This window comes from Topomyia yanbarensis, chromosome 3 (assembly GCF_030247195.1).
Source record: "Topomyia yanbarensis strain Yona2022 chromosome 3, ASM3024719v1, whole genome shotgun sequence".
Lineage (NCBI taxonomy): Eukaryota > Metazoa > Arthropoda > Insecta > Diptera > Culicidae > Topomyia > Topomyia yanbarensis.
This window is the reverse complement of record NC_080672.1, coordinates 340,754,482-340,777,301: the sequence shown is the minus strand read 5'-3', so window position 1 is coordinate 340,777,301 and position 22,820 is coordinate 340,754,482. Positions and strand designations below refer to the sequence as shown.

Here is a 22,820-nt window from a genome sequence, read left to right as displayed (position 1 = left end):
TGATGTAGTTCACTACGAAATGGCCCCTCCTTTCAGCGATTGTATCCTTTGATGGCTAAATTATCGAACGAGGTTCCAAATAAATGCCATTATTTGTAAACAATGTCATGAATATGCAGGATTACATAAATTTCTCCTCACAACAAGTTTAGACTAGCCTTTACCGAATTCCCGATGCTTCTTAGAACGTTGATGGGGATGCTCATCCGAACAATCAAAAAGTTCTAAATACTTTATTTGTGGTAAATTTTCGTGAATACCGATTAACGACGGCTATCAACTGAGTAAAAATTTAGGTTTCTAAATCATTAACATGATATTTTTCATCAGAATGGCACTCCTTCCCGCTCCCCGGCCCTTGTTAGCGAACTGGAGCGACCTATGCCTAAGTACCTAAAAATCAAAAGTGCAGTCAGCTAATGAAGTTTCAAATTATTCAAGATGCTTAGCTCGTTTGGATACATCAAACTCAACGTATCCAGACTTTTATTTGTGGGTCCTCAGGCCTTATAGGTTAAAATGTTAAGCTAAATTATCCGATCAGCCTTGCGAGGAACATTATACAATGTTGCAAATCTCTAGACTCTTACACATTATCATCGGCGGCAGTGAAATCCGATGCTACCCGAAGAAATCCGACACCACAACTTCACAGTTATGTGTTCGAAGTCTGCAATCACCTGTAAGGATAATATACTTACCATAAAGGAGTACTGCTCAATCCCAAAGGAAAACTCCGAATAATTAAAATATTTCAATATCATTTATTACCGGAATATCTATACAAAATCTAAATACTTGGACGTAACCTCCACAGGCACATGTCTATTAGTTGCCCTAAAGACTTCATAAATACACTAACACGAGGTTGTATCTTACATTTGTCAAATATCACACATCACTACAGCAGCAAAATGGAAGCAATACTGAAATTCACCTTTTTGTTATCCTCGTTGTTCTCTTCCCTGGAGTCATTGCCGGCGAACCCACCGGAAGGAGGCGATCTCAGAGGTGACCCTGTCGCCACAGCCGACTGAACAGGTGACAGTTGCACCGTCGATTGATCATCCGACGGTGGAAAAGTCACGCTAAACGCCGACGACCGATCCGATTCCGACGGTGAGATCTGTGGCGCTACAAGTGGAGATCTGGTTGGCACCGGAAGTAGCGTTTCACGATGGCTCACCATCGGCAGAAACGGATGGTTCATCTGAGGTGGCGGTTGAGGACCCAACGATGGATGGTAGGGATGTCGTGCAAAGTACGGTATCATCAGATCCATCCAGCTGGGGTTAAACATTTGATTGTACTGACGCATCAGTAGTTCGTTGGCGGCGGCGGCGGCCGCCGAAGACCCGGGAGGAAATCGTCGCTGCATATGGTGCATCTGCAGTCGCAATGCTGCTTCGGATCCAGCCCCGGAGCCGTCATCTAATCCTCCCAGTAGCCGGGAATCCAATAGTCGGCCATCCAATGGGTCCGGCTCGTTTGATCTGACCCGCTTGGCCTCGTGGAGCTGTTGCAGATCGTTACGATCCTCGTCATCTGTCATCTGGCCACATGTTCCCGAGGACGACAAAGACGACGACGAGGATGACGTTGATGTATTGCTGCTGGTGCCGCTTCCACCGCTACCCAGCTTCCTCTTGCAGCGGGACTGGCCCGTCTCGCGGAATCCCTTGGCGAATGGGTTGTTATCGATCTTCAGCTTGGTTATTCGATCATTCTGCAAGTACAAAGAGAGAGAGAAAGAGAAATAAGCGGAAGAAATGATCGATAAGATCGAAACATTCTGCGCCGGGCGGATCAAGATCGGACAGTACTGTCGGTTGCCAAATGCAGGAAATGAAGTTCATGCTTATAAACATCGGAATTTGAACTGAGCTTTGCAAAAATGTTGCAAACTGGCAACACTTCTACCATCGACCTGTCATAACCAGTTCGCCAACCAGTTTTCCCAAAAAGCGCCAACAACACGATCCGGCGTTGAAAGTTCATTCTCAATCATAATTAAGAGCTTTAAAAGAGTTATTTACCAACAAATGCTAACCAACCATCGGCAGCCATCCAATCGAGTCCGGCAACCAATGGACGGCGCGGTGTTTGCGGCAAAGCCAGTCTTTCAAAAGCACTGCCGCCGAACTGCTCTTCGTATATTAAAAGATACCAAGGAGAACGTGAAAAAAAAATCGTCGAATCGAAAAAAATGTCGTTATGTATCATGTTCTTTTATCACCTTTCAGCTTTGATATGATCGTACATCTAAAATGATTTTCCATTCCGCCAAAATAAATCCGATCGAACACGGTGAGTGAGCATTACTATCAGAGCGGATCCCGAAAGCGGTCTTTCGCGCTTTTATTTCTGTTGCTTCTTCTTCGTTAACCAGTTGCGGCTTAGGAATCGAATTGATTGAGCGAGCGGGGCGGAAATGGCCGCTGTTTTCATAATGTGACACAGACTCTCGAAGCCCAGTCGGTACCTACATACCCATGGTCGGGCGAGAGGATGGTTGACAAAGGCGGAACATGATGAATAAAAGGAGGAATTTTGCTTCGATCGTATGGAAGAGAGATAGAGGAAAGCATAATGATAAACTGATCTGATGACCACTTTGAAGATTATGTAACGGAGATCCGGGCGGTAGTCGGCGGTTCTCTTGCGTTTGAGGCAAGATTATCGCCGGTTGATCCTGATCTTTTTGTTTGCTCAAAGAGGCAGTCACTGGCGGTGGCGGCATTTTCTATCAATTTAGGCGGTTTGAAGTTCAAGAGATTAAGATTTTTAAATTTGATATTTGCTTCGCTAGATAACTAGGTAAATGTGCAGAAAATAATGTGTTCAATGTAGTTTTGTAATTGTTGTTTTGAATATATAAATTAATGCTCGTACATGCAACAGATTCGCAGCGGCTCGTTTCATTTTTAATTCACTTGATTATAAAGGGCATAGATTCATAATATCTTCTTCTTCTTCTTCTTCCAATTCTGTTTATTTTCCATCGGCCTATTTCCGCTACGAGGCCAAATACCGACGCCAGAGAGGTGACACTCCCACTATCTGGATTGGATATCGACCCATCAACTCATGGACCGGGGACCAACGGTTTTACTTCCCTTCCGAAGGAAGGCGTGACCTCAGATTTTTCCCACCTCTGAAAAATCTCAACGACCTCGACTGGGATTGAACCCAGACCAACTGGGATGGGTGGCGGTCACGCTTACCACCCAACCATCGGCGCCGTCGATTCATAATATCAGTTTTGTTATTTCTATGAATGTTCGGTTTGTGTTCTGACAGGAATCAATAATCAGAATACAGCACAAAAACAAACAGTTGGTAAGTTAAACTGACAATCAGTCGAAGTCGTATGCAGAGTAAGTTTCAGTCACCCAAACAATGCTTCGGAGGGTGTCTCACCTATTCATTAATTACTCTGTCTACAATCAATGGAATGCGTACAAATTGGCATGAACAGCTTTGCTTCGTTGTTAAGAACTGTAATATAATTACAAATGCATTGAAAACGGTGAAATTCTCGTGTTTGAGCGCAACGAAAACATGAATCGAGTGCCCCTATTGTTGCGCTACCATTTGACTCAATGCGTAGAACAAAGATGGCAGACACTGCTCTAACCAACGGCTTCAAATGGGTAGGGTGACAATAGAAACATGGCGGAAATAGTCTCATATGTTAAACCTTTAAAAGTTCAGAATGATTTTCAATCGATTTTCGAAAAAATATGTAAACACGTCTTCGTTTGACACCATCGGTCTTCCTTGACAGTGAATTTAGCCACATGGGGTAGCATTTTTGACAGTTATCCCAGCAAAAGGATAGCGATCAAGGTAGTTCAATGGAATTTTATTTGTTATTTTGCGTTTTGCGTAAAAACTGAAAGAAAGCTCGATTACTTATCTTTAACGTCAGCTGAATCGGAAAAAATCAAGAACAGCATATGGCTTAGTGACCCAATTGGCATGCAATGAACCGTGATTTGTCGGTGCTAATGGTCTTGATTGCAGCCTGAATATCGGAGTAGAAGGTTATAACTTTGCCGGAGAAGCTCTGTTGAGAAACCGATACTACCCCGTACATAATCGCGAAGATGTCTGTTTGGAATACAGTCCAGTATCTACCTACTGAATGAGACTGTTCCAATCTCATTTCACGACAGTAGATACCAACACCAGCACGTTCCTCCATTAAAGAGGAGTCAGTGTAACAGGCTACTTGTTGTGTTTACTGTTTTAAAGACCAGTAACCTGCAGCCTGTATGCACATGATAGTGTGTAATGGTTTGATATTTTAAAGAGGCTCAAAGGCAGCAGTAGGAACTGCCGAGAAAGCACCACCGTCACCACCTCTCTCATCTGCCACCACACAAGGCATTCTTATGACTGTATTGGACGTACAACTGCCGTGTAAATCCAATAGATGTACTTAGGTTTGAGACCCAAGTACTTTCCATAAGATCGTCTGCACTCCCCGAAGGTCATTCACATGTTGTTGACACTGAACTCAATGTGAGCAGACCAGTCCAGTTTGGGATCCAATATATCTACAAATTACTTGACTTGATCCGCACACAGTACCTCAGAATAAATGAACTGCAAGAGACGAATCGTGGTTGTCACTTGCTTCATCGTGAATACAACCATTGAAGTTTTGTTTGTATTATCTAATTAATTTACTTGACGACCCCGCTGTTCGACAGCGTTGAATGGTTGTTACATCAAGACAAGGATTGTTCCTATGCAACGTCCAGTAATTAGTATTTGGTAATCATCCGCAAATCCGTCCAAGCTCATTGAGTTTCCTCGACAAGCCGTCAGCCACCACATTTCATAGCAAGGGTGACAAATCGCCAACCTCAGGACAACTGCAAATCCTCAACTTCATTATATCTACCAGTCTCAGTGACGAGCAAAGAATGCGATTACTAAGTATTGCATTTACCCAACCCGATACACATGCAAATTCTCTATAAACACGCGCCACTTACAGTATAGACTGGAAGGACACAAGTCAAAAGCGTCCTCAATATCTAGAAATAAACCCTAACTAGATTGCTTAAGCGAGAAGACCCTTTCAACGTTGGATTTCTCATGCCGGCACGCATACTACATTTTGTGCAATGTATATTTAACCAAAATAACGTTTCTGATGTCATGATGAATTATCCATTCCTCTTGACTTCTTCACAGCTTGCGCGCCCTCCTTTGGGAATAATTCTAACAGTTATTTCTCTATGCTATATTTCTCCTTAGTGGAGAACAATTTTGGTGAAAACTAAGTTTTCTCCATTTAAGAGAAAAATGTTTAAAATCATCTTTGCGCGTGAAGAGCACAAAACAAATAAAACAATAAAAACTGAAGAACATCTATAAAAAGAGCAATGTGCCATGAATAAGAGAAAAAAAATTTTAGGACGGGAGAAAAAATAGAATTAATGTTACAAATATGCTAAATTGCGCAATGGACAAAAATGAATAAAAGTAGAATATGTTTGAGAAATTGAAAATTTTAGTAAATTTTAAAATTATGATAAATTGAGAAAGATTTAAATGGAATGAGTGGGGAAAAGAAAAAAAAACCGAAAAAAGAATAATAAATGAAAAAATTTGCAAGGAATTGATTTAATAAAAAAAGAAATGAAGAATAAAATGGAAAAAGAAAGCATGACAAATAAAGAGATTTGGGAAAATCAGTATATGGAAAAAGTGCAGATAAAATGTCAGGACATCGAAAAAATCAAAAGATTTAAAAAATTTTAAATCGGACAAAATGAAAAATGAAACATAAAGCCGAATGGAAAAAATAGGGATAGGAAAAAGAAAGAAAATAGCAACAAATTGTAAATTCTTAGGAATAGAATAAAAAAATAAATTGAAATATATAGAAAAATGACGAAAAGAAACTAGAAAAATGCAGGATTAAAAATAACGAAAAAAGAGAAATTTCAGAGAAAGAATAAAAAACAAAACAAAATGGAATAAATAAAACAAACAGAAATGAATAAAATGACAAAAACAGTTGAAAATGTTTAAAACCAAAAATCTGAGAACAAAATCAAAAACACGCAATAATGTAACAGAAAGAAGAAAATGACGTGAATTAAAATAATGAGAAAAATGGCAAAAAGTAAAGCACATAAAGTGGAGAAATATAGAAAATATAAATAAGGTAGAATAGAAATAAATACAGGGAAAATGGACAAAGGAATAAAAGAAAATTCAGAATAATTCAAAAAGTGAAAAATATAGATGAATATAAAATATATAGAATTCCCCCAAAAATACTAGAAACGGGAATTAAGCAATAAAACAGACCAATGACAATAGTTCCAATCCACCTAGTGGTGTAATTGGCTGGGTATATTCAATATAATTGTAAAAATATTTATTAGATTCTTGCTACGCTTTGTACCTATACACAATGGCTCGCCAGCCGCGAACTCAATGAGCTACGTGTCGACGGTGAAACAGATTTATGTATTTAACAATTTACGTCCATCTGACAATGAGTCTTAATGAACTAAATTACAAATAATTAACCTAAAGTGACAACAAACGATTTCTAAACTGTGCAGAACTAATGACGAAGTCGAAGATGTCGTTAAAATGGTTGAAGCGACGGACCATTGCTAGTATCGGGCTGTTGGCAGCGTAGTTAGTGCTACGCATTTCAGTCTGCAGCAGTGCTCGAGGACGAAAGACACGGGTTGGTGCGTAGAGGTTAATTTGTGATAGGAGATCGGGAACATCATATTCGGCGAGAAGAAGCTTAGATACGAAGGTAGCTTGCGACGCGTGTCTACGATCTTCTAAAGTGTGCAGTCCTAGTAATCAACAACGGTCTTCGTATGGCGGCAAGTTCAGCGGATCATTCCAAGACAATTGGCGTAACGCATATCTTATGAATCTGCGCTGGACGGCTTCAATTCTTTGGCTTCAAGTTGCATGGTAGTGGCACCAGACGACGTTTGCGAATTCCAACTGTGAGCGCACCAGCGAACAATACAACGCTTTGAAGCACAAAGGGTCCCGGAATTCGTTGGATATTTTGAACATAAAACCTAGTAGACGATTAGCTTTGTCAATGATCGCTGAGAAGAGATGGGTGTACGTTAGCCTTTCATCAAGGATGGCGCCCAAATCTTTTACATGAAAGTTGAAAGTAAACATGTTCCTCGTTCGATGAAAGCTGATAACAAAGCATTTAGCAACACTAAGAACCATCATGTTTCTTTTACACCAACTATAAAAGGTATCAACGCGATACGAACAGTGAAAGCAGTAGCGGACCAAGTGTACACCTTGAGGAACACCAGAATGGTTGGAAAAGGACTCAGATTCATTGTCACCAATTTGAACAACGACTTTACGGTGAACAAGGTATGATCGAAGCCAACGGCAGATTCGGGCAGTGCATCCAAGTTTATCAAGCTTCGTTAGCAGTATCTCAATACATCCATATCCACCGCACCAACGGGAACATCACGGGACGCGTTGTCGAGCTCGATGGCCGTTGGCGCATCAGTAGTGAAGACACTCGAGAAGTAACTGGCAAATAGAGAACACTTTGTCGCCGTCGTAGTCGCTACTTCGCCATTGTAGACCATCCTAGACGGAAGACCCGTTTCCTTCCTCTTCGTATTAACAAAAGTCCAGAAGCCCTTCGGATTTCGTTGTAAGTTTTGTTGGATGCGGTTCACATATCCTTTGTACAGCAATTTATTATAACAGCGGTACTCATTACTGGCTATTGCGAAAAAGCGCTTGAGAATAGGGCATCGTCGATTTGTGTACGCACGTAGAGCTTTGGCACGGATGCGTTTCACATTCCGAAGCATTGCGTTCGACCGGGGAGGCTTCCTGGGAGGTTGATAATTTGGAACAGTTTTTTCAACACAGTCAAGGAGTAACCGATTATAGAGATCAACTGCAACATCTACATCCACTTGATCAAGTAGTACACTCCAGTCAATCAGCAACATTGTGCAGCGCAGGGCCGGCGGAAAGCGTGGGTAGTACTATCCACTCGAAAATAACCGGGTGGGTAATTACCCACTCGAAATTTTGAACCATTTCAAAAAAATTTGATGTGCAACGCATGTATCTCGCACTACACACATTTGAAAACATCGATGTACCACAATTCCACTTGCATGTAAGCGTATACATTGCGAAAAGGGAAAAAATCCTTACAAATGAACCCCTCACCCTATGCTTTCTACCCACTCGGGCGTAAAGTGTTTCGCCGCCCCTGGTGCGGCGTAGAGCTACTAGATCAGTTTTGCGAAAATTTCGACGATTCACAGCTAAAGCTTCTTCATATAGTGGTGAACTAATGGTGGAAATGGATATTTCTAAAGCGGGATGATAGTTATCCAAAGGAACGCTGGAAGCTTCACTCACAGAACACTCAGGCAAACCATTCTCATTAACGAAGACAAGGTCAAGAAATCGAGATTGATGATTGGAAGCCGTGCTTACTAGACTTAGTCCGTGAAAAGCCATCCCGTCCAGAAGTAAGCGGCTGGCAGGATTTGTTGTCGAGGATAACGGGTTAGGGTAAGCGTACCCACATGAGTCCTGGTTGGTTGAAATCGCCAAGGACTATCATCACATCGTTTGTATCTGCCTGGGAAGAAGCGCGCTCTATGGAGTCTAGGTGGAACTGCGTAATAGAACAATCAAGTCGTTTTTCTGGAGGAATGTAAACAGCTCCAATAAAGTAGTTCTTCGTTTGCGTAGTAATCTTCGTCCAAACTGCTTCAATGCTTGATGAACTATCCACACCAAACTCACAGGAGGCAAGTGCGGAAGAAACAGCAATTAAAACTCTAATGCCGCTACCATGGATATTGTTACGAGCACCTCGATCCGCACGATAAACCGTGTAAGAATCCCCGAAGAACTGCATCATCAAGCCAAGTTTCCGTTAGAACGAAAATATCGTAGTCGTCGTCAAGAGCAGCCAAGTACAAGTCCTCGATTTTCGTCCTGAGCCCTCTGACGTTTTGGTAATAGCGTCCCGACAAATTGCAAGGACGTGATGTACCCGATGACAAGCTGGAAACCAGAAGGTTTTCAGGAAGCGGATCGTCATTTAAAGCAAAATACTCGCCAGAGAAGGGAGTTGGGAAGACCCCCTCACGACCTCCGAACGCAGGGCCGGGACGACTAAGCTGGTCACTGGCTGGTAGCACGACTGCGTCGAAACAGTTGACACAAAAAAATTTAGGAATTTTATGAACGTGTCCACTGGAAAACAGACAGAGAAAGAATGACCGCAACGGTGAGAATGAACCTTTTTATTGGAAACACCGAGAAAAGATATGTCTTCAAGCAGGAATCGAACCTGCGATCTTCCAGTCTCTAGTTAGATGCGTTAGCCACTCCGCCATCAAGGAACTGTGATTATGTCATCACATATCCCCAATAGTATCGTGATCTCCGCTGCAGTCTCCAATTCCTCCTAATTGACTTATCGACCCCCAATGTCTCCTATAAGCAGATCGTCACCTCTCCCTCTCATCGATCGGGCCAAATCTCTCTCGTTATCTATTTTTATGTTCAGTGGACTACGCTCAAGGCTTGAGATATTTATTATCACTGTTTGCCCCCTACCTAACTCAATCGCCGCCAGACTTTGGCCAGTGGGTAGAAATTATGGAGAGGGCATGTTGATGTCTGCCTCAACTGTCTGTCTGTGTTGGTCGTTCACTTCGGAACTGGAATTTCGATTGATTCAAAAGTCAATAGCAGCCGATGGGATTCATTTGAGGCTAAGTTTGTACAAATCGGTCCAGCCATCTCAGAGAAAATTCAGTGACATTTTAACATATGACATACATATATACACGTACATATTTTTTCTTATCTCGACGAACTGAGTCGAATGGCATGTGACATTCGGCCCACCGGACCTTTCAATATGAGAAAGACAAAAATCCTATCATGTTAGTCTATTCATTTGATATAATAATATATTAATAGTATCTGAGACAAAAGTGACTCTCTATGACAAAAGCAAAAAGCTTTAGCAAATTTTATGTGTCATCGCACTCTTTATCTCATAACTCAGGAATCAGAACTCCGATCCAAATGAAATTCGACAACGGCTTATATACCTTTCATTTGAAACTTTGAGTTTTGGTAGTTTTTGTCATCCTAAACCCTGGAATGTTTTTGTCATCCTAAATCCTGGATTCGGACCACTGGGGAATGGTAATAAGGACAACCTTTTTTAGTCGCAAAATAACAAAATAACAACAAACTCGATTTAAATTTTTTTCAGAAATATCACCGAATTCGTTTTTTTTTCTAAGCATGCCTGAAAGTATTTTATTTGAAATACAAGAAGAAGAATTATTTTTCGTTTGCCCTTATTTTAGATATTAATACTTCAAAAGGACCTATTTTTGATTTAACATTGCTCATAACCTCGGTTCTAGAAACGATATCTGGATTCATTTATTATGTTAAAAAAATGATGAGTTTTAAAAGTTGACACCGTTTATGGGAAAAAATGAAAAAGTTACAGCAAAAAACAGTTGTTGTTAGGAACACCCTAAGTTGTTCAATTAAAATAGCTATAAAATGAAAACCTTTTGAGATACAACCATGACGTCTTCGGCAAAGTTGTTTGGTATAAGTTCTTCCACAATATTTCTGAAGACTGTAATATTCTATCTCACCACATTCAGAAAATAATTTTTGAAACACCCTAACAATAAGAGCTACCCTAATACCATCTACAGCTGGAGATGGCTCATTGATATTGATTATTTGTCCTGAAGACATCGTAGCTCTAAAATATAACGTTTAGCTACAAACATTTTTATCTTTCTAAATTGTGGATTCGGACCACTGCAGTGCACTGTGCATTGTCATTAAACAAATATGGATAATATTAATCCCATATGAATTCTCTAGAATAAATATTTTCAAGGTGTTCTTACACAATCATTGAATTGACCAATGGCATAAGCAACCATGTATTTGTAAGTTTAATCTTGTTCCAAAAATCTTCCTTACCTGATAGGCTGTAACGGCGACGAATTCGGACTCGGGAAAGACGAACGCTTGCTGAGCGGCCCAGGGAATTTGCGAGGGATCCGCTGTCCGAATGACGTGTATCCTTGGTTGGTACTTGTGCATACTGGTCAGCACCACCTGTGAGGTAAAATGAAAACATTGAACACAAAGTATATTAACCAATTTTTTCACCGTGATAATCAACCCCTTTGCATGCCACAAATTGGGTTTGCTTTTTATCACATCATAAGCCCCATTAGCCCTTCCATCCCCCATACTCACATGTCCGTTGTTGTCCAGCGTGTTGTTGGTCAGCTTCACCTTGTTGAACACGATCGGCTGGGATGCCCAGTGGGTGCCGAGGGCGGGACTGTCCGGATGGAGGCAAAAGCGCTGCGGGCTTTGCGGCTCGGCACCACCCGCCGGAACCCACTGGGAACCACTAAATTTGAACCGACAGTCGCTAATGGGCATCATCTCCAGCAGCACGCAATAATTGGTGTCCGCGTCCAGTCCGTCCACAGTGAGGCGCATCGAGGGGAACATTCGCCTGCAAAGGGAGAGAGAAAACCAAACAAAAAAACTGATGAAATTAAGGCGGAAGTAAATCGATGACCACGCACTCTGGTTCGGGTCCACCGTCATCTGTCAATAATAATCATCTCTTTCTCCCACTCGAACATTTTCGAAGCTGTTTCAGCCCACTTCCTGTCCCGTGTCTTTTTAGAGAGACTGTCTTGAAAGGTACTAATTACTAAACTAGTTAGCGTCGAATTTGAAGAGCTTGGGAATGTCGGTGTCAAATTTTCATACTTTGTCATATCACAATACTTTCCACGTCACTCCATAGTCTCGGCAATCGTAAGGTAACACACTGAAATTAGCGCTGGAAGACAGTTTTAACCAACAAGCCGTAAGCTTAAAATGCCAATAAAACGCAACATAATTTGTGAACATCTCCGAACCCCGCAGAATCAGGAGAAAAACCAACAAAACCACCACTGACGGACAGACTGGACGCCTGCCTGTGAAGCCGACGGACACCATGTGGACAGAGGAAAAAAATCCTTCCCGGCTCAATGCTCGCCATTCACAGGGCAGAGAGAGAGAAAGACGAAACGGACCTCACCGAGCCCGTGTATAATTTCTGGGGCCTTTCCTAAATTATTATTTCATCGCTACAAATCAATTTTAATGATACGTTTTCACAAATTTTCAGTGATGTAGTACATTGGTGTTTTCTCTCCATTTTCTGGGCCCATTCGCAACCTTTTCCATTGCTTTCTGTTTGTTCACTTGAACTTTTGGGTTGGCCAATTTTCCCCTTCTGCCAGCAGCCAGTCGTCAATGTGAGGGACCGAAAGATGGGCAAATTTTCGGACACCATGTGTGAGGTGGCTCATTATGTGGTCGGTCGCTGGCTCGCTCGCTCGATCAGCATAAAATTGCATCATGTTCGGTACACATACCAACACGCTGCATATCGATATTAACGGCACGCACGGGTACTTGTTATACATGCATACATTCGATTTAAGGTGGCGCTTCAGCATTTTAATGGCGTTTACAATGATGGCGAGTGGTTGTTAGATGCTTCACGAACCGTGAAATTGATTTTGTGTCTATGTGCATTTTGTATGTTTAGAACTTAATAAAAACCGTACCCTGTCGAAAGGTGCAATGTTTTCAGAAACCGGTTTAGAAAGCCATTAAATTTGCAGACCTCTTATTTATTCGTTATGTTATCCAACTATTTTTTCTGTTCTCAAAGAAAGTATTACAATATGGGAAAGAACTCTGACAAAATTAAAAAGGCCTACGTAACCGAACTGCTACTAACCACTACCCAGTAACTGAGAAATTTTCAGTTTGAAAACTATGTTTGCATAAAAATAATAAGGGGTGGGGCGGGCATAGCGTAGTTGGTAAATCGACTGCCTTGTACGCAGCTCACCTGGGTTCGATTCTCAACACCGCACATAGGGTTAGAGATTTTTCTTAAGAAATCCTCTATTATCAAAATAAAAAATAATAATAAGGGGTGAGTCGATAATTATTGCGACACTTTTGGGATTTTCGATTGATGTGCACCGGTGTATTGGAGTGAACTGGTTTTGCACTTTCTAGCAGAAGTGTCAATGAGACATATCCAGTTTTCTGCACTTCTGCTAGAAAGTGCAAAAATGATGCAGTTCCAGTGCACTCCACTACACCGGTGTCAATCAATCGAAAACCCCATTTGAAATCTGCGTAAATTTTTTTCATACTGGACCGAAATTAACCAAATGTTGACCAGTTTCTCTTAAGAGTGTATTGTTTATATCCGCTAAGTCTGTTTACACTTGTCAGTGAGATTTCATTTCGATCAAGATCAAAGGCGTTGTTTACTTATATAAAGGCTCGCACAGAATGAAGCCAAATCTACCAATCGAACATGTCACCGGCTACCTATCGTGCAAAGTAAACAAACATACTTCTTTAGCTATGCCCTCATGCGTGCTCGCAAGGTGAGTATTGTTATTGGCAGGAAAAATGTTGCAATAATAGGAGTGAAAAACTATTGGTTTATATATTTACCTTTTCTTATTTCTAATATTGCTTACAAAAATCAGCAAGTTAACAAGAACGTGATGAATGATTATAATGTATAACTGGTAGCAATTGATTCACCGAACCTCTACAGTGCCATTGAACGACTATCAGGCTTATTTTCCCTTTTTGTATAGTTGATAAATTCACAAACGGAACGTTACAAAACGCTCTATTATCTAATTGCGAATATTATGACATTCTTCTTCAAAGATATTTATGGTAAGGGTTCGTCGCGGTGCGGATGTGGGCGGTAAATGGATTGTCCGCACCGCAACCGCAAAAAAATATCAAAACCGCACCGCTAACTGCAACCGCACTTTATTTACCGCACCGCACCGCGCGGTAATGCGGTAAATTTTTTATATTTTTAAAAATTGTGTTGAAAATTGTTCATTTGTATAACCATATATAATAAAATGTTATTCTTATTTACACGAAATTTAACTTTAAGAGACTCCTCAGAATGTAATGTTTAAGAAAAAATCAACTTTTGCATTTTTATTAATAAAATTCCGTACATTTTAAGGCAAGCATTATACACGGTGTATTTATTAGAACAACTTTATGCAAAAAAATTCAGCATCTCTGTAACTTCGGAATATGAAAGAATGGACTTTCCCCTTTCATTTGAAACTAAGATCAAAATTATCCGTCGGGGGGTCCAGAGCAACTTTTTTTTGAAGTTTTTTTCGTAACAATATTGGTTTTACTACTCGAACTAGTTCATATTTCTGTCCCTAGATGGTGCTGTAGACATTCGAAAAACACTAAATGTGAGAATTTGATAGAAAATTTAATTATCTACAAGTTTGCTGACAACTAAAAATTAATCTGAAATCACCCGTAAAAATTGTTTAAGATTTTAACGAAGTTATATCTAAGATAGTTTAACATGAGACCTAGTGGTTTGGAAATATATTTTCTTGCACTTATTTCACTACCAAAAAATAATTGGGTTTAGTGACATGAAAATATTTGACGGGATTCATTACAACTTCTTCGTTGACAATTCCTATTGACCTTCTGAAAATTAGTATGTTTGACAGACAGAAAACTATTTATGCTTTTGGTTCAAGTTTGTAATCTTTCCCGATAGGTTCGAAGGAACTACCATTCATCGGAAGGTATTGCTTGGTTACAAGGGTTTGCTTACATTTATGTTTTAGAAAGGACCATACATCGCATAATTTAGGTTATGATCGTTTAAGTCAGCTATTATAATTCTGTTCAAGACGAAATGTTGGGACACACAGTTTATAATTGAACGCAAACCACAGAAGTAACTGTCCAAATTAGTGGTTAGCGTGAAACGATTCATTCAAATTTTTTCCGCAAAGTATATTGTTGCAGTTGGATTTTACGACCATTTCCTATCAATTATGCGAGAAATCGTTAATCAAATGATCCTAGATTATGCGAAATGTATTACTTTTGAAAACAAAATATGATTTGAGTACAAGAAAAACCTTATATACATACAAATCCACGAATATATCCCAAAAAAAAAATTATCTTGATCCAAAAACTAAAAGTTTTTTGTTCACTGTTTGTCACATTGAGTTAATTTTGAAAGGGATAATCAGCGTTTTTAACCAAGCATTTCAATGAAATTCGCGAAATATTGCAATGGTGTTAAAAGTTTCATTGAGTTTGTTCAAATATAAAGGTTGAAGTTCAGGACAATTGAATTTTATACGAAGATGCTAACAAAGTAGGAGGTTCATGCAAGAATAGTTATCAGTCATCCCCGAGAACAATCGAAAAAATAAAAAAGAAGGCATACAAAAAGTTGAAAAAGTTGTTTCTGCGGGAGGAATCACTCACCATCTTGGAAAAGAATATTAATATCATACTAGTTTGGTCAACACTTATCTACGACTTTTCATCCCAACAATATTAATGGTGCCCTATATCAGGTGGAATCTGGAATTACAATTTACAGCTAAAAGATGAGACTTTCCAAGCTCTCAAATTCCGCTGAATGCACTGTTCAATTAAACACAGGTATTTGGCAAATGAAAAAAAGTGCATGAGAATTGACTTACAAACCACTAGGGTTTCTGTGAAACTAACTTAGACTTAGACTTCGTTAAAATCTTAAACAACTTTTCCGGATAATTTCAAATCGGTTTTTAGTTGTTAACAAGGTTGTAAACAATTAAAATATCTATCATATTCTCACTTTTAGTGTTGTTCGAATGTCTAAAGCACCATCTAGGGATAGAAATATGAACTAGTTCTATTGTAAAATCTATGTTTTCACGAAAAAAACTTCAAAAAAAAGTTGCTCTAAACCCCCGACAGATTATTTTGATGTTGGTTTCAAATGAAAGGGGAAAGCCCATCTTTCATATCCTGAAGTTTCAGAGATGCTGAATATTTTGCATAAAGTTGTTAAAAAAGACACCGTGTATACATTCAAAAACGTTCTACTGCAGTAATAGGAAAACTTTTATTTTAGCAACCCTTCAGTTAATTGAAAAAATGTAATAAAAATGTATTAAAAATGTAATAAGAAATGAAGTATTTTTTTCTTTAAATTGTCATATTTTCAATGTATTTGACATATGAAAATTAAATGGGTGATTTTCGCATTTACGTAGTAAAAACTACCTTTCATTCTGAAAGGAATTTAAACAAAAAAAGTTAAAGTCGAAATACCAGTACTTCTATATAGTAGCGCATATATTCCAATACAGTGAAATAAAAACATTATATTTCATCAATAAGAACGACGCCACATCTGACAAAAAAAATTGCTCTATACATTACATCTAGTCAGGAGTCCGGTCTCAACCGGTACAGAATTATTGAACATTAGAAAAACTGCAAAAAATGTATGATTTGTAACATACAGCAGAAACGTTATTAAAAATAGGGGGTTTTATGGCCAAATAACCCAAAACTCTAACTTCCGCATTTTTTAAGAAACATATATTTTCTCCCTTTAAAAATATATGAAGTGTAATTTTCTAAAGGCTAGTTCTAGAAAGTTCTAGCATTTAATGTATTTTCCTATAATATTTTTCCAAAGAGCCAATGGCAAAAACTTCAATTAAAGTGGACGGGAGTCAGACGATGTGGTATTTGGCAAAAATAGTTTCAAAAAAGCTACAAAATAGTCTTAACCCTCCAGCACAGGCGCCGTTGTATTTTGTGAAACACCTTCCGAAACTCTAGCGAAATCTTCTTTCAGCACCAGCGGCTGCTCATTCGGGGAACCATTCGCGCGAGTGCTGGAGGGTTAACTGAAAAATATTAGGACTTAATTTGGTAGAAAACTATCGTAAATTTGAATGGAAGTACGCGAAAAAATGTTATGTAGCATACTTTTTGAGAAAGAGTCCAATAAAATTGACTGCAGAAAAATTCACATTGAATTTACACAGCAATCAAAGAAGATAGAAATACGATGTTGATGAACGAATGATAGAATAATCATCCTAATTTGGACCTCTACTTATTTTGGACGCTTTCATACATTTGTATCCTTTATTGCCAATTACTCCAAATTCTTTTGGTTTGATGAAGATAATTATATTCTTTGGGTTGTGTTTAAGTCCCAGCATAATTAGTTTATCTTTAATTTCTTTAAATTAATCAAAATTCACAGTTGAAAAATTGATATCGGATTTTATTCATTTTTCAACGATTTCCCACAGAAATCGGGAGAAGTGAATTGGATTTAAGAGTAAAAATTTAATGTTTTTAAATGATCTAAAAATTTTGTCTCAATTTGGATCTTGCATTTTATGTATTTGAAATGGTTAGTTTGTGAAGTTTTACTTAGAAGTATAACATAACTAGTATCCAAAATATGACGTAAAAATAATGGCGTCAAAAAAATTCGTACGCAGCTAGATTTTCTTAATAGCTAATAGTAATAGCAGTATGTTTATCATTTTAGAATAACCAAAATTATCACTTTATCAATTATTTTTTTGCGGTGCGGTTGCGGTAAAACCGCGCGGTAAAAGTTCTTTTCCGCACCGCATCTGCGGGAAAAAGTGTCTTACCGCACCGCAGATTTTGCGGTGCGGGTGCGGTAAATACCGCGCTTTTGCGGTAATTACCGCAACCGCGACGAACCCTATTTATGGTAAGTGATTTCATGAGTGTTGTCAGGTTTGATGAAACGTTGTCATTACAAGTGACGAGACTCGTGACGTCTCGAAATATTCTCTCCAGCGCGATAAAAAACAAATAAACAACTTCTGTTACATACAAAAGTCCTTCCCTAGGGGCAGATCAGCGAAATTAAATGCATTTCTTTCCATCAAAATAGAAATTCATAATGTGTTTTGCTTTGCGTGTAAGACGTCAAAACCCTACAAAAAACTTTCCCTACTTTCAGCAAAACGTCGAACAAAGTGGATCAGCGTAGGACGTTTGTTAAACAAACTTTTCTGTGAGGGAGTGCAAAGTTGTTGCAAAAATGGAAATTAATGCATTTCTTTAATGTGATGCAAATTTGTTTTACATACTTAGAGTGATCCTAGAGCACCTAGGGGCATCCCCACTAAAATCTTTAAATATACAGTCGTGATTCGCTGGTTGGACACTCTTTAACTGGACCGCTTTTTAGTTGGACCTCCGCTAGTTAACCATTGTCCAACTAAAAAGCATCTGAACGCCAAAATCTCATGTCAAATTTACTTTGACAATCCATCTGACAATCTTTTATACTACTAATGTCTTCCTTGGAGAGTTTTTGACATTTGTCAGCCGGTCCAATTATCGAATCAATTTCGTTAGTTGGACAGAAGCTGTGGCCCAACCAGCGAATCAAGACTGTAATATACTTTGTAAATTATTTTAAAATGGGGTCGTACTAATACATGATGTAAAGCATGCCTTACAAACAGTATAGTTTTTCGGGACACTTTGAAGGGGCCTATATTATTGGCTCGAATCAAAACTCGTCGAAATGTCAATTGATGATAGGTTCATCCAAAGTGTTCATTTGTGTTTACATTTTGCTAGAGTTGCCAATTTTATTTTGTTTCCACCACCTAATGTCGCTATCTCACATCGCTTTTGTACGTGCTGTCCGACTTCGCTACCGTTTAGTCGGACTTAAACTAGGGATAGCTCCTATGTTTGAGTAAGCCGGGCAAACGAGTGGATCACAGGTTCGCTTGCTTCCGACGGCGGGTCGATGACTACATCGCCCGGCGGCTTTGCGCCGCTTCGGTTCCTAGGCCTCGGTTATGCGTCAAAATGGTACCCCTTAAACAGAGGTTACTGAGGGGTATCGGATGGTTATCGGAACCCAGTAAAGTTCAACCGTAAAGGAGCCGGAATTCTAGCTGGTTCTAATTCGTTTTTCGGCACCAGTAACACAACCGACTCTAACTAGTCGCTCCAGCACCCCGATGAATTCTAACGATTTCACGACCTGGGCGCCAGTTTGACGATATGAAATGAACTTTGTTTACTTTCGAAAAGTTTTGATTCGAGCCAGCAACATCCAGCTCTCTTAAGAATGTATCCTGCAATATGGTACACTAGATTACGTTCTGAGTTATCGAACACGCTATCGTCAAAAATGTTTAGAATACTCCAACTCCACAAGATCCACCTGAAAAAGAAAGACATTTTAGACCAAGACTATATCTGGTACCACCTGGTTTACTTTTTCTTCCATCTGTTCATTATACTCTTTTTGATCTGATCTGATTTGATTTATTTGATTTACGGATGCCTTCGGTTAAGTTCATTAACCATTTTATATCGTCCAACTTATAAGATGAAGGAATTTTAGATATGAACTATGATAAAGAAAGCAAGTTATCTTTAAATTGAAGAACAGTTGTACGTTATTCTTGAAATAAACTGAAAAAAATAACCTTAGTCCTGCGTTGACTCAAATTCTTGGAATAAATTGAAACACGTTATTCATTGATTAAATAGCATTCAATAAATAAATCAGATGAAGTAATGCTTGAGATGGTTTTCGCTGGGATGTTCCGTTTGCCACGATAAAGTTGCTTAATTTGTCATTTAGTATGAATTTATTTTGTGATTTGATCAAAGTCATTCAAAGTTACAGCAAATACTCCGGTTGCCAGAAAAAAATAAATAGTCTGTATTCTACGCAGTGTTGCGCATTCCTCTGTACGGGATTCTATATTGTATACAGACTCTAGTCAAGATGAAGTAAAATCAGCAATCGGTTCGTGAAAGCATTTTGTTGACTTGCATGTAAAATCTTGGGTTGTCGCATCGTGTCAAAAGAAAACTGATGGATATACATCATTCGACGGTCTCAAAGGTCCTCCAAAGATTTCAAAAACGGATAATAGTGAACCACAAATCTGGAACTGGACGAAAACCGGGAACAACGCGTACATCAACGACAGTGTGCTGATTGTTCATTCCGAGCGGAATGTGAACATTTCAATGCCGGACTGTACCAAAAAAAATTGATACTTCGCTAAGTTTCGTCCACAGGGGCAAAAAACGATCAGTTGCCGGTACCGGGAAGCTGCCGGGACTGTAATATTTCACGGGTAAGGACAACCTTACTTTGGATGACCGTTTCAATGAGAAGAAACTGCCAAAATTTGCTTTGAAGTACCTGAGTTGGTAGGCTATATGCACTTGTGGTGAACGTAGTGAATCATTCGTGACCAAACTCCATGAACGGTGATATTTATACAAGTGAGTGCCCCTAAAAACGGCGTCAAGCTAAAAGGTGTTAAGATAAAAAATTGTCGAACAAGAATGTGTGTAAATTGGTCAAACTTTTTGTTAAAAAATCAAATCATATTTGTTTTGCAAACTAAATTCATACAGAATAACGAAAAAACATGTTTTAATCCACCTAGTGGTGCAATTGTGCCTTTCCCATTGGTCCAAACTATGATTCCATGGCTGGTTATGTTCAATACAATAATGGAAATTTATATTATATATTCAGTACAATTTGCACATACATACAATGGATCGACAGCCAAGATCTTGAGATACTAACTGTCGACACTGAAACATCGCTTGAAACCAGCGGCGGTTCAAGGCGAAAGACCCGGAGGGTCCGGACCCTGCCGAAAATTTTCAACTTGCTAAGAAATTTTAAACTAGTTTTTATTTTAAAGTAGCAATCCCTTATTGCATACTTCTACCTAAGCCTTTGTAGGTCAAAAAAAATTGGCCCTTGGCCGGGATTAGGTTCACGATTTTTAGAGTGATTGCATAACCTTTCTATATGAAAAAGGCAAAATTGTGCCAAAGTCCAAAAAAGTCAATTTTTGTCAAACAAATTTCATCAAATCTCAACGTTTTATGCATTTTGAAGTCATTTGGCATCAAAAATACAAATTCGATTTTGTAATTTTCCCTTACTCCTCTTTGAGAATTTTTCATTTTAGTTTGTATGGGAATTTGCTGTGTAAACGCACTCTTCAACCCGTAACTCTGGAACCGGAAGTCCAATCAATAAAAAATTCAATAGCAGCGATGGGAAGGTTGTACCTTTCATTTGAGACTAAGTTTGTGCAAATCGGTCCAGCCATTTCTGAGAAACAGAGGTGACATTTTTTCCACATATACACATACGCACACACACATATACATACATACACACACAGACATTTTCCTATCTCGACGAACTGAATCGAATGAGATATGACACATGGCCTTCCGGGCCGGGATTAGTCTGACTATTTTTAGAGTGATTGCATGACCTTTCTATATGAGAAAGGCAAAAACATTCACTCGAGCTTTCTTTTTATCATCGAGTCTTTCGTTTGACTCCTTGCATCAAGTTTGATACAGCCTCACTTTTCTCGCTACAGAGCGCATCTATTCCGCTAGAAGATTACCCAATATTTTTCTACTGGGGTTCATGTACTTGGGCACCACCTGGACGTTCTTTGCGACATATCACCCCATGGTCTTTTTCGCAATGGTAAAATGTCAAATCCGACCTAGGCGATGGTCAGCTAACTAGAGAACTAATACACTGTGAATTTAATGTGCCTGGGAAACACGCATGGTCTTGTCTGAGTGGAATGATGACTGTTGAACCATGTATGAGGGTTGGGAATTAACAATTCACAAAAAGAATCGAAAACAAGTTACCAATTTTTGGTAGTCATATCAGCACGAAGAATAAAAATTGTCATATTCATAGGTTTGCTATTAGTACATTAAATTATCTATCAATAATATTAATTGCTCTCATTGTGTTCAGCACTTCCATATACTTTGGAGTAGTACATGCACTCTATGTTATTGATTGTCATGTTAGCCATATTTTTTCCTGAGCTTGACTATTGATGTAGAAGATAAAAAAAACCAGAAGTTCTTTCTTTATTTCTTGTATTTGCTGCAATCAAATTCGTTTTTTTTTTGTTCTTATTGTCTCTAATTTTGTTCTAGTAATTAGCGTAAAGAACCCCACGTGCATGTCATCGATTGCACTGTTCGACACAAGATCGGAGAGCAGAACGAAAAAAAAGACAAAACTTTGGGTTTCCAGGAAAGCCCTGGTAAAGAAATTTTTGAAAAAAATTGGAACGGGGCTTCACAGTTTAAAACTAAAGTTTGTATGGAGAACTAGGGGTGTTCAAGAGGGATGATATCAATGAAAATGGTCATCTTAAACTTTCGCATAATGTCTTACATAAAATGAATCTATGCAATTTTTAGCTCAACCAGACATCATTAAAGTGGTGCGGCGTTTGAATATTGATTTCATAATATTGAAAAAAAATCCAAAGGGAAATGTTGAAAATCGAAATTTTTGTCGAAATATGTCTAAAATAGCATGAAACATCAGCATTCAGTGTCAAAATAAACGAAAACCGGTAAAAACCAAATTTAATTCCAAGAACTATTTGAAATATTTGAAAAAATATGCGAGAATCAAAAGTTTAATTGTAACGCCTTATGATTTCCAAAAATTTTCCTAACGAACTAAGCTTGGGAGCAGAGCAAATAAAAAGATGGCGGCGATTTAGGATTCCAATTGGATTAAAATTGGAGCGTGACTTTACAGTTTAAACCAAAGTCCCGTTTCAATTTTTTTCAAAAATCTTTTCACATTGATTTAGTTGGAACCCTAAATCTCTGCCATCTTTTTATTTGTTCTGCTCCCAAGTCCAGTTCGTTGGGAAATTTTTTGAAGTCCTTGGAACTAAAAAAAATTTAATTTGTTTTTCGCAGTTTTCGTCTGTTTT

At 38.8% G+C, this 22,820-nt stretch overlaps 1 protein-coding gene across 1 annotated transcript in view; it reads right to left on the bottom strand.

Annotated features, from left to right (window-relative positions):
• Positions 1-776: 776 nt before the first annotated feature.
• LOC131689565 (T-box transcription factor TBX6-like) overlaps positions 777-22,820 on the bottom strand; it is a 128,805-nt gene continuing 106,761 nt past the window's right edge. The window contains exons 3-5 of the mRNA XM_058974754.1: positions 11,329-11,596; positions 11,047-11,184; positions 777-1,726 (exon numbers count right to left, since the gene is read on the bottom strand). Of these exons, the coding sequence (XP_058830737.1) occupies positions 902-1,726; positions 11,047-11,184; positions 11,329-11,596 (1,231 nt within the window). The 3' untranslated portion in view covers positions 777-901. The remainder of the gene's footprint in view (positions 1,727-11,046; positions 11,185-11,328; positions 11,597-22,820) is intronic.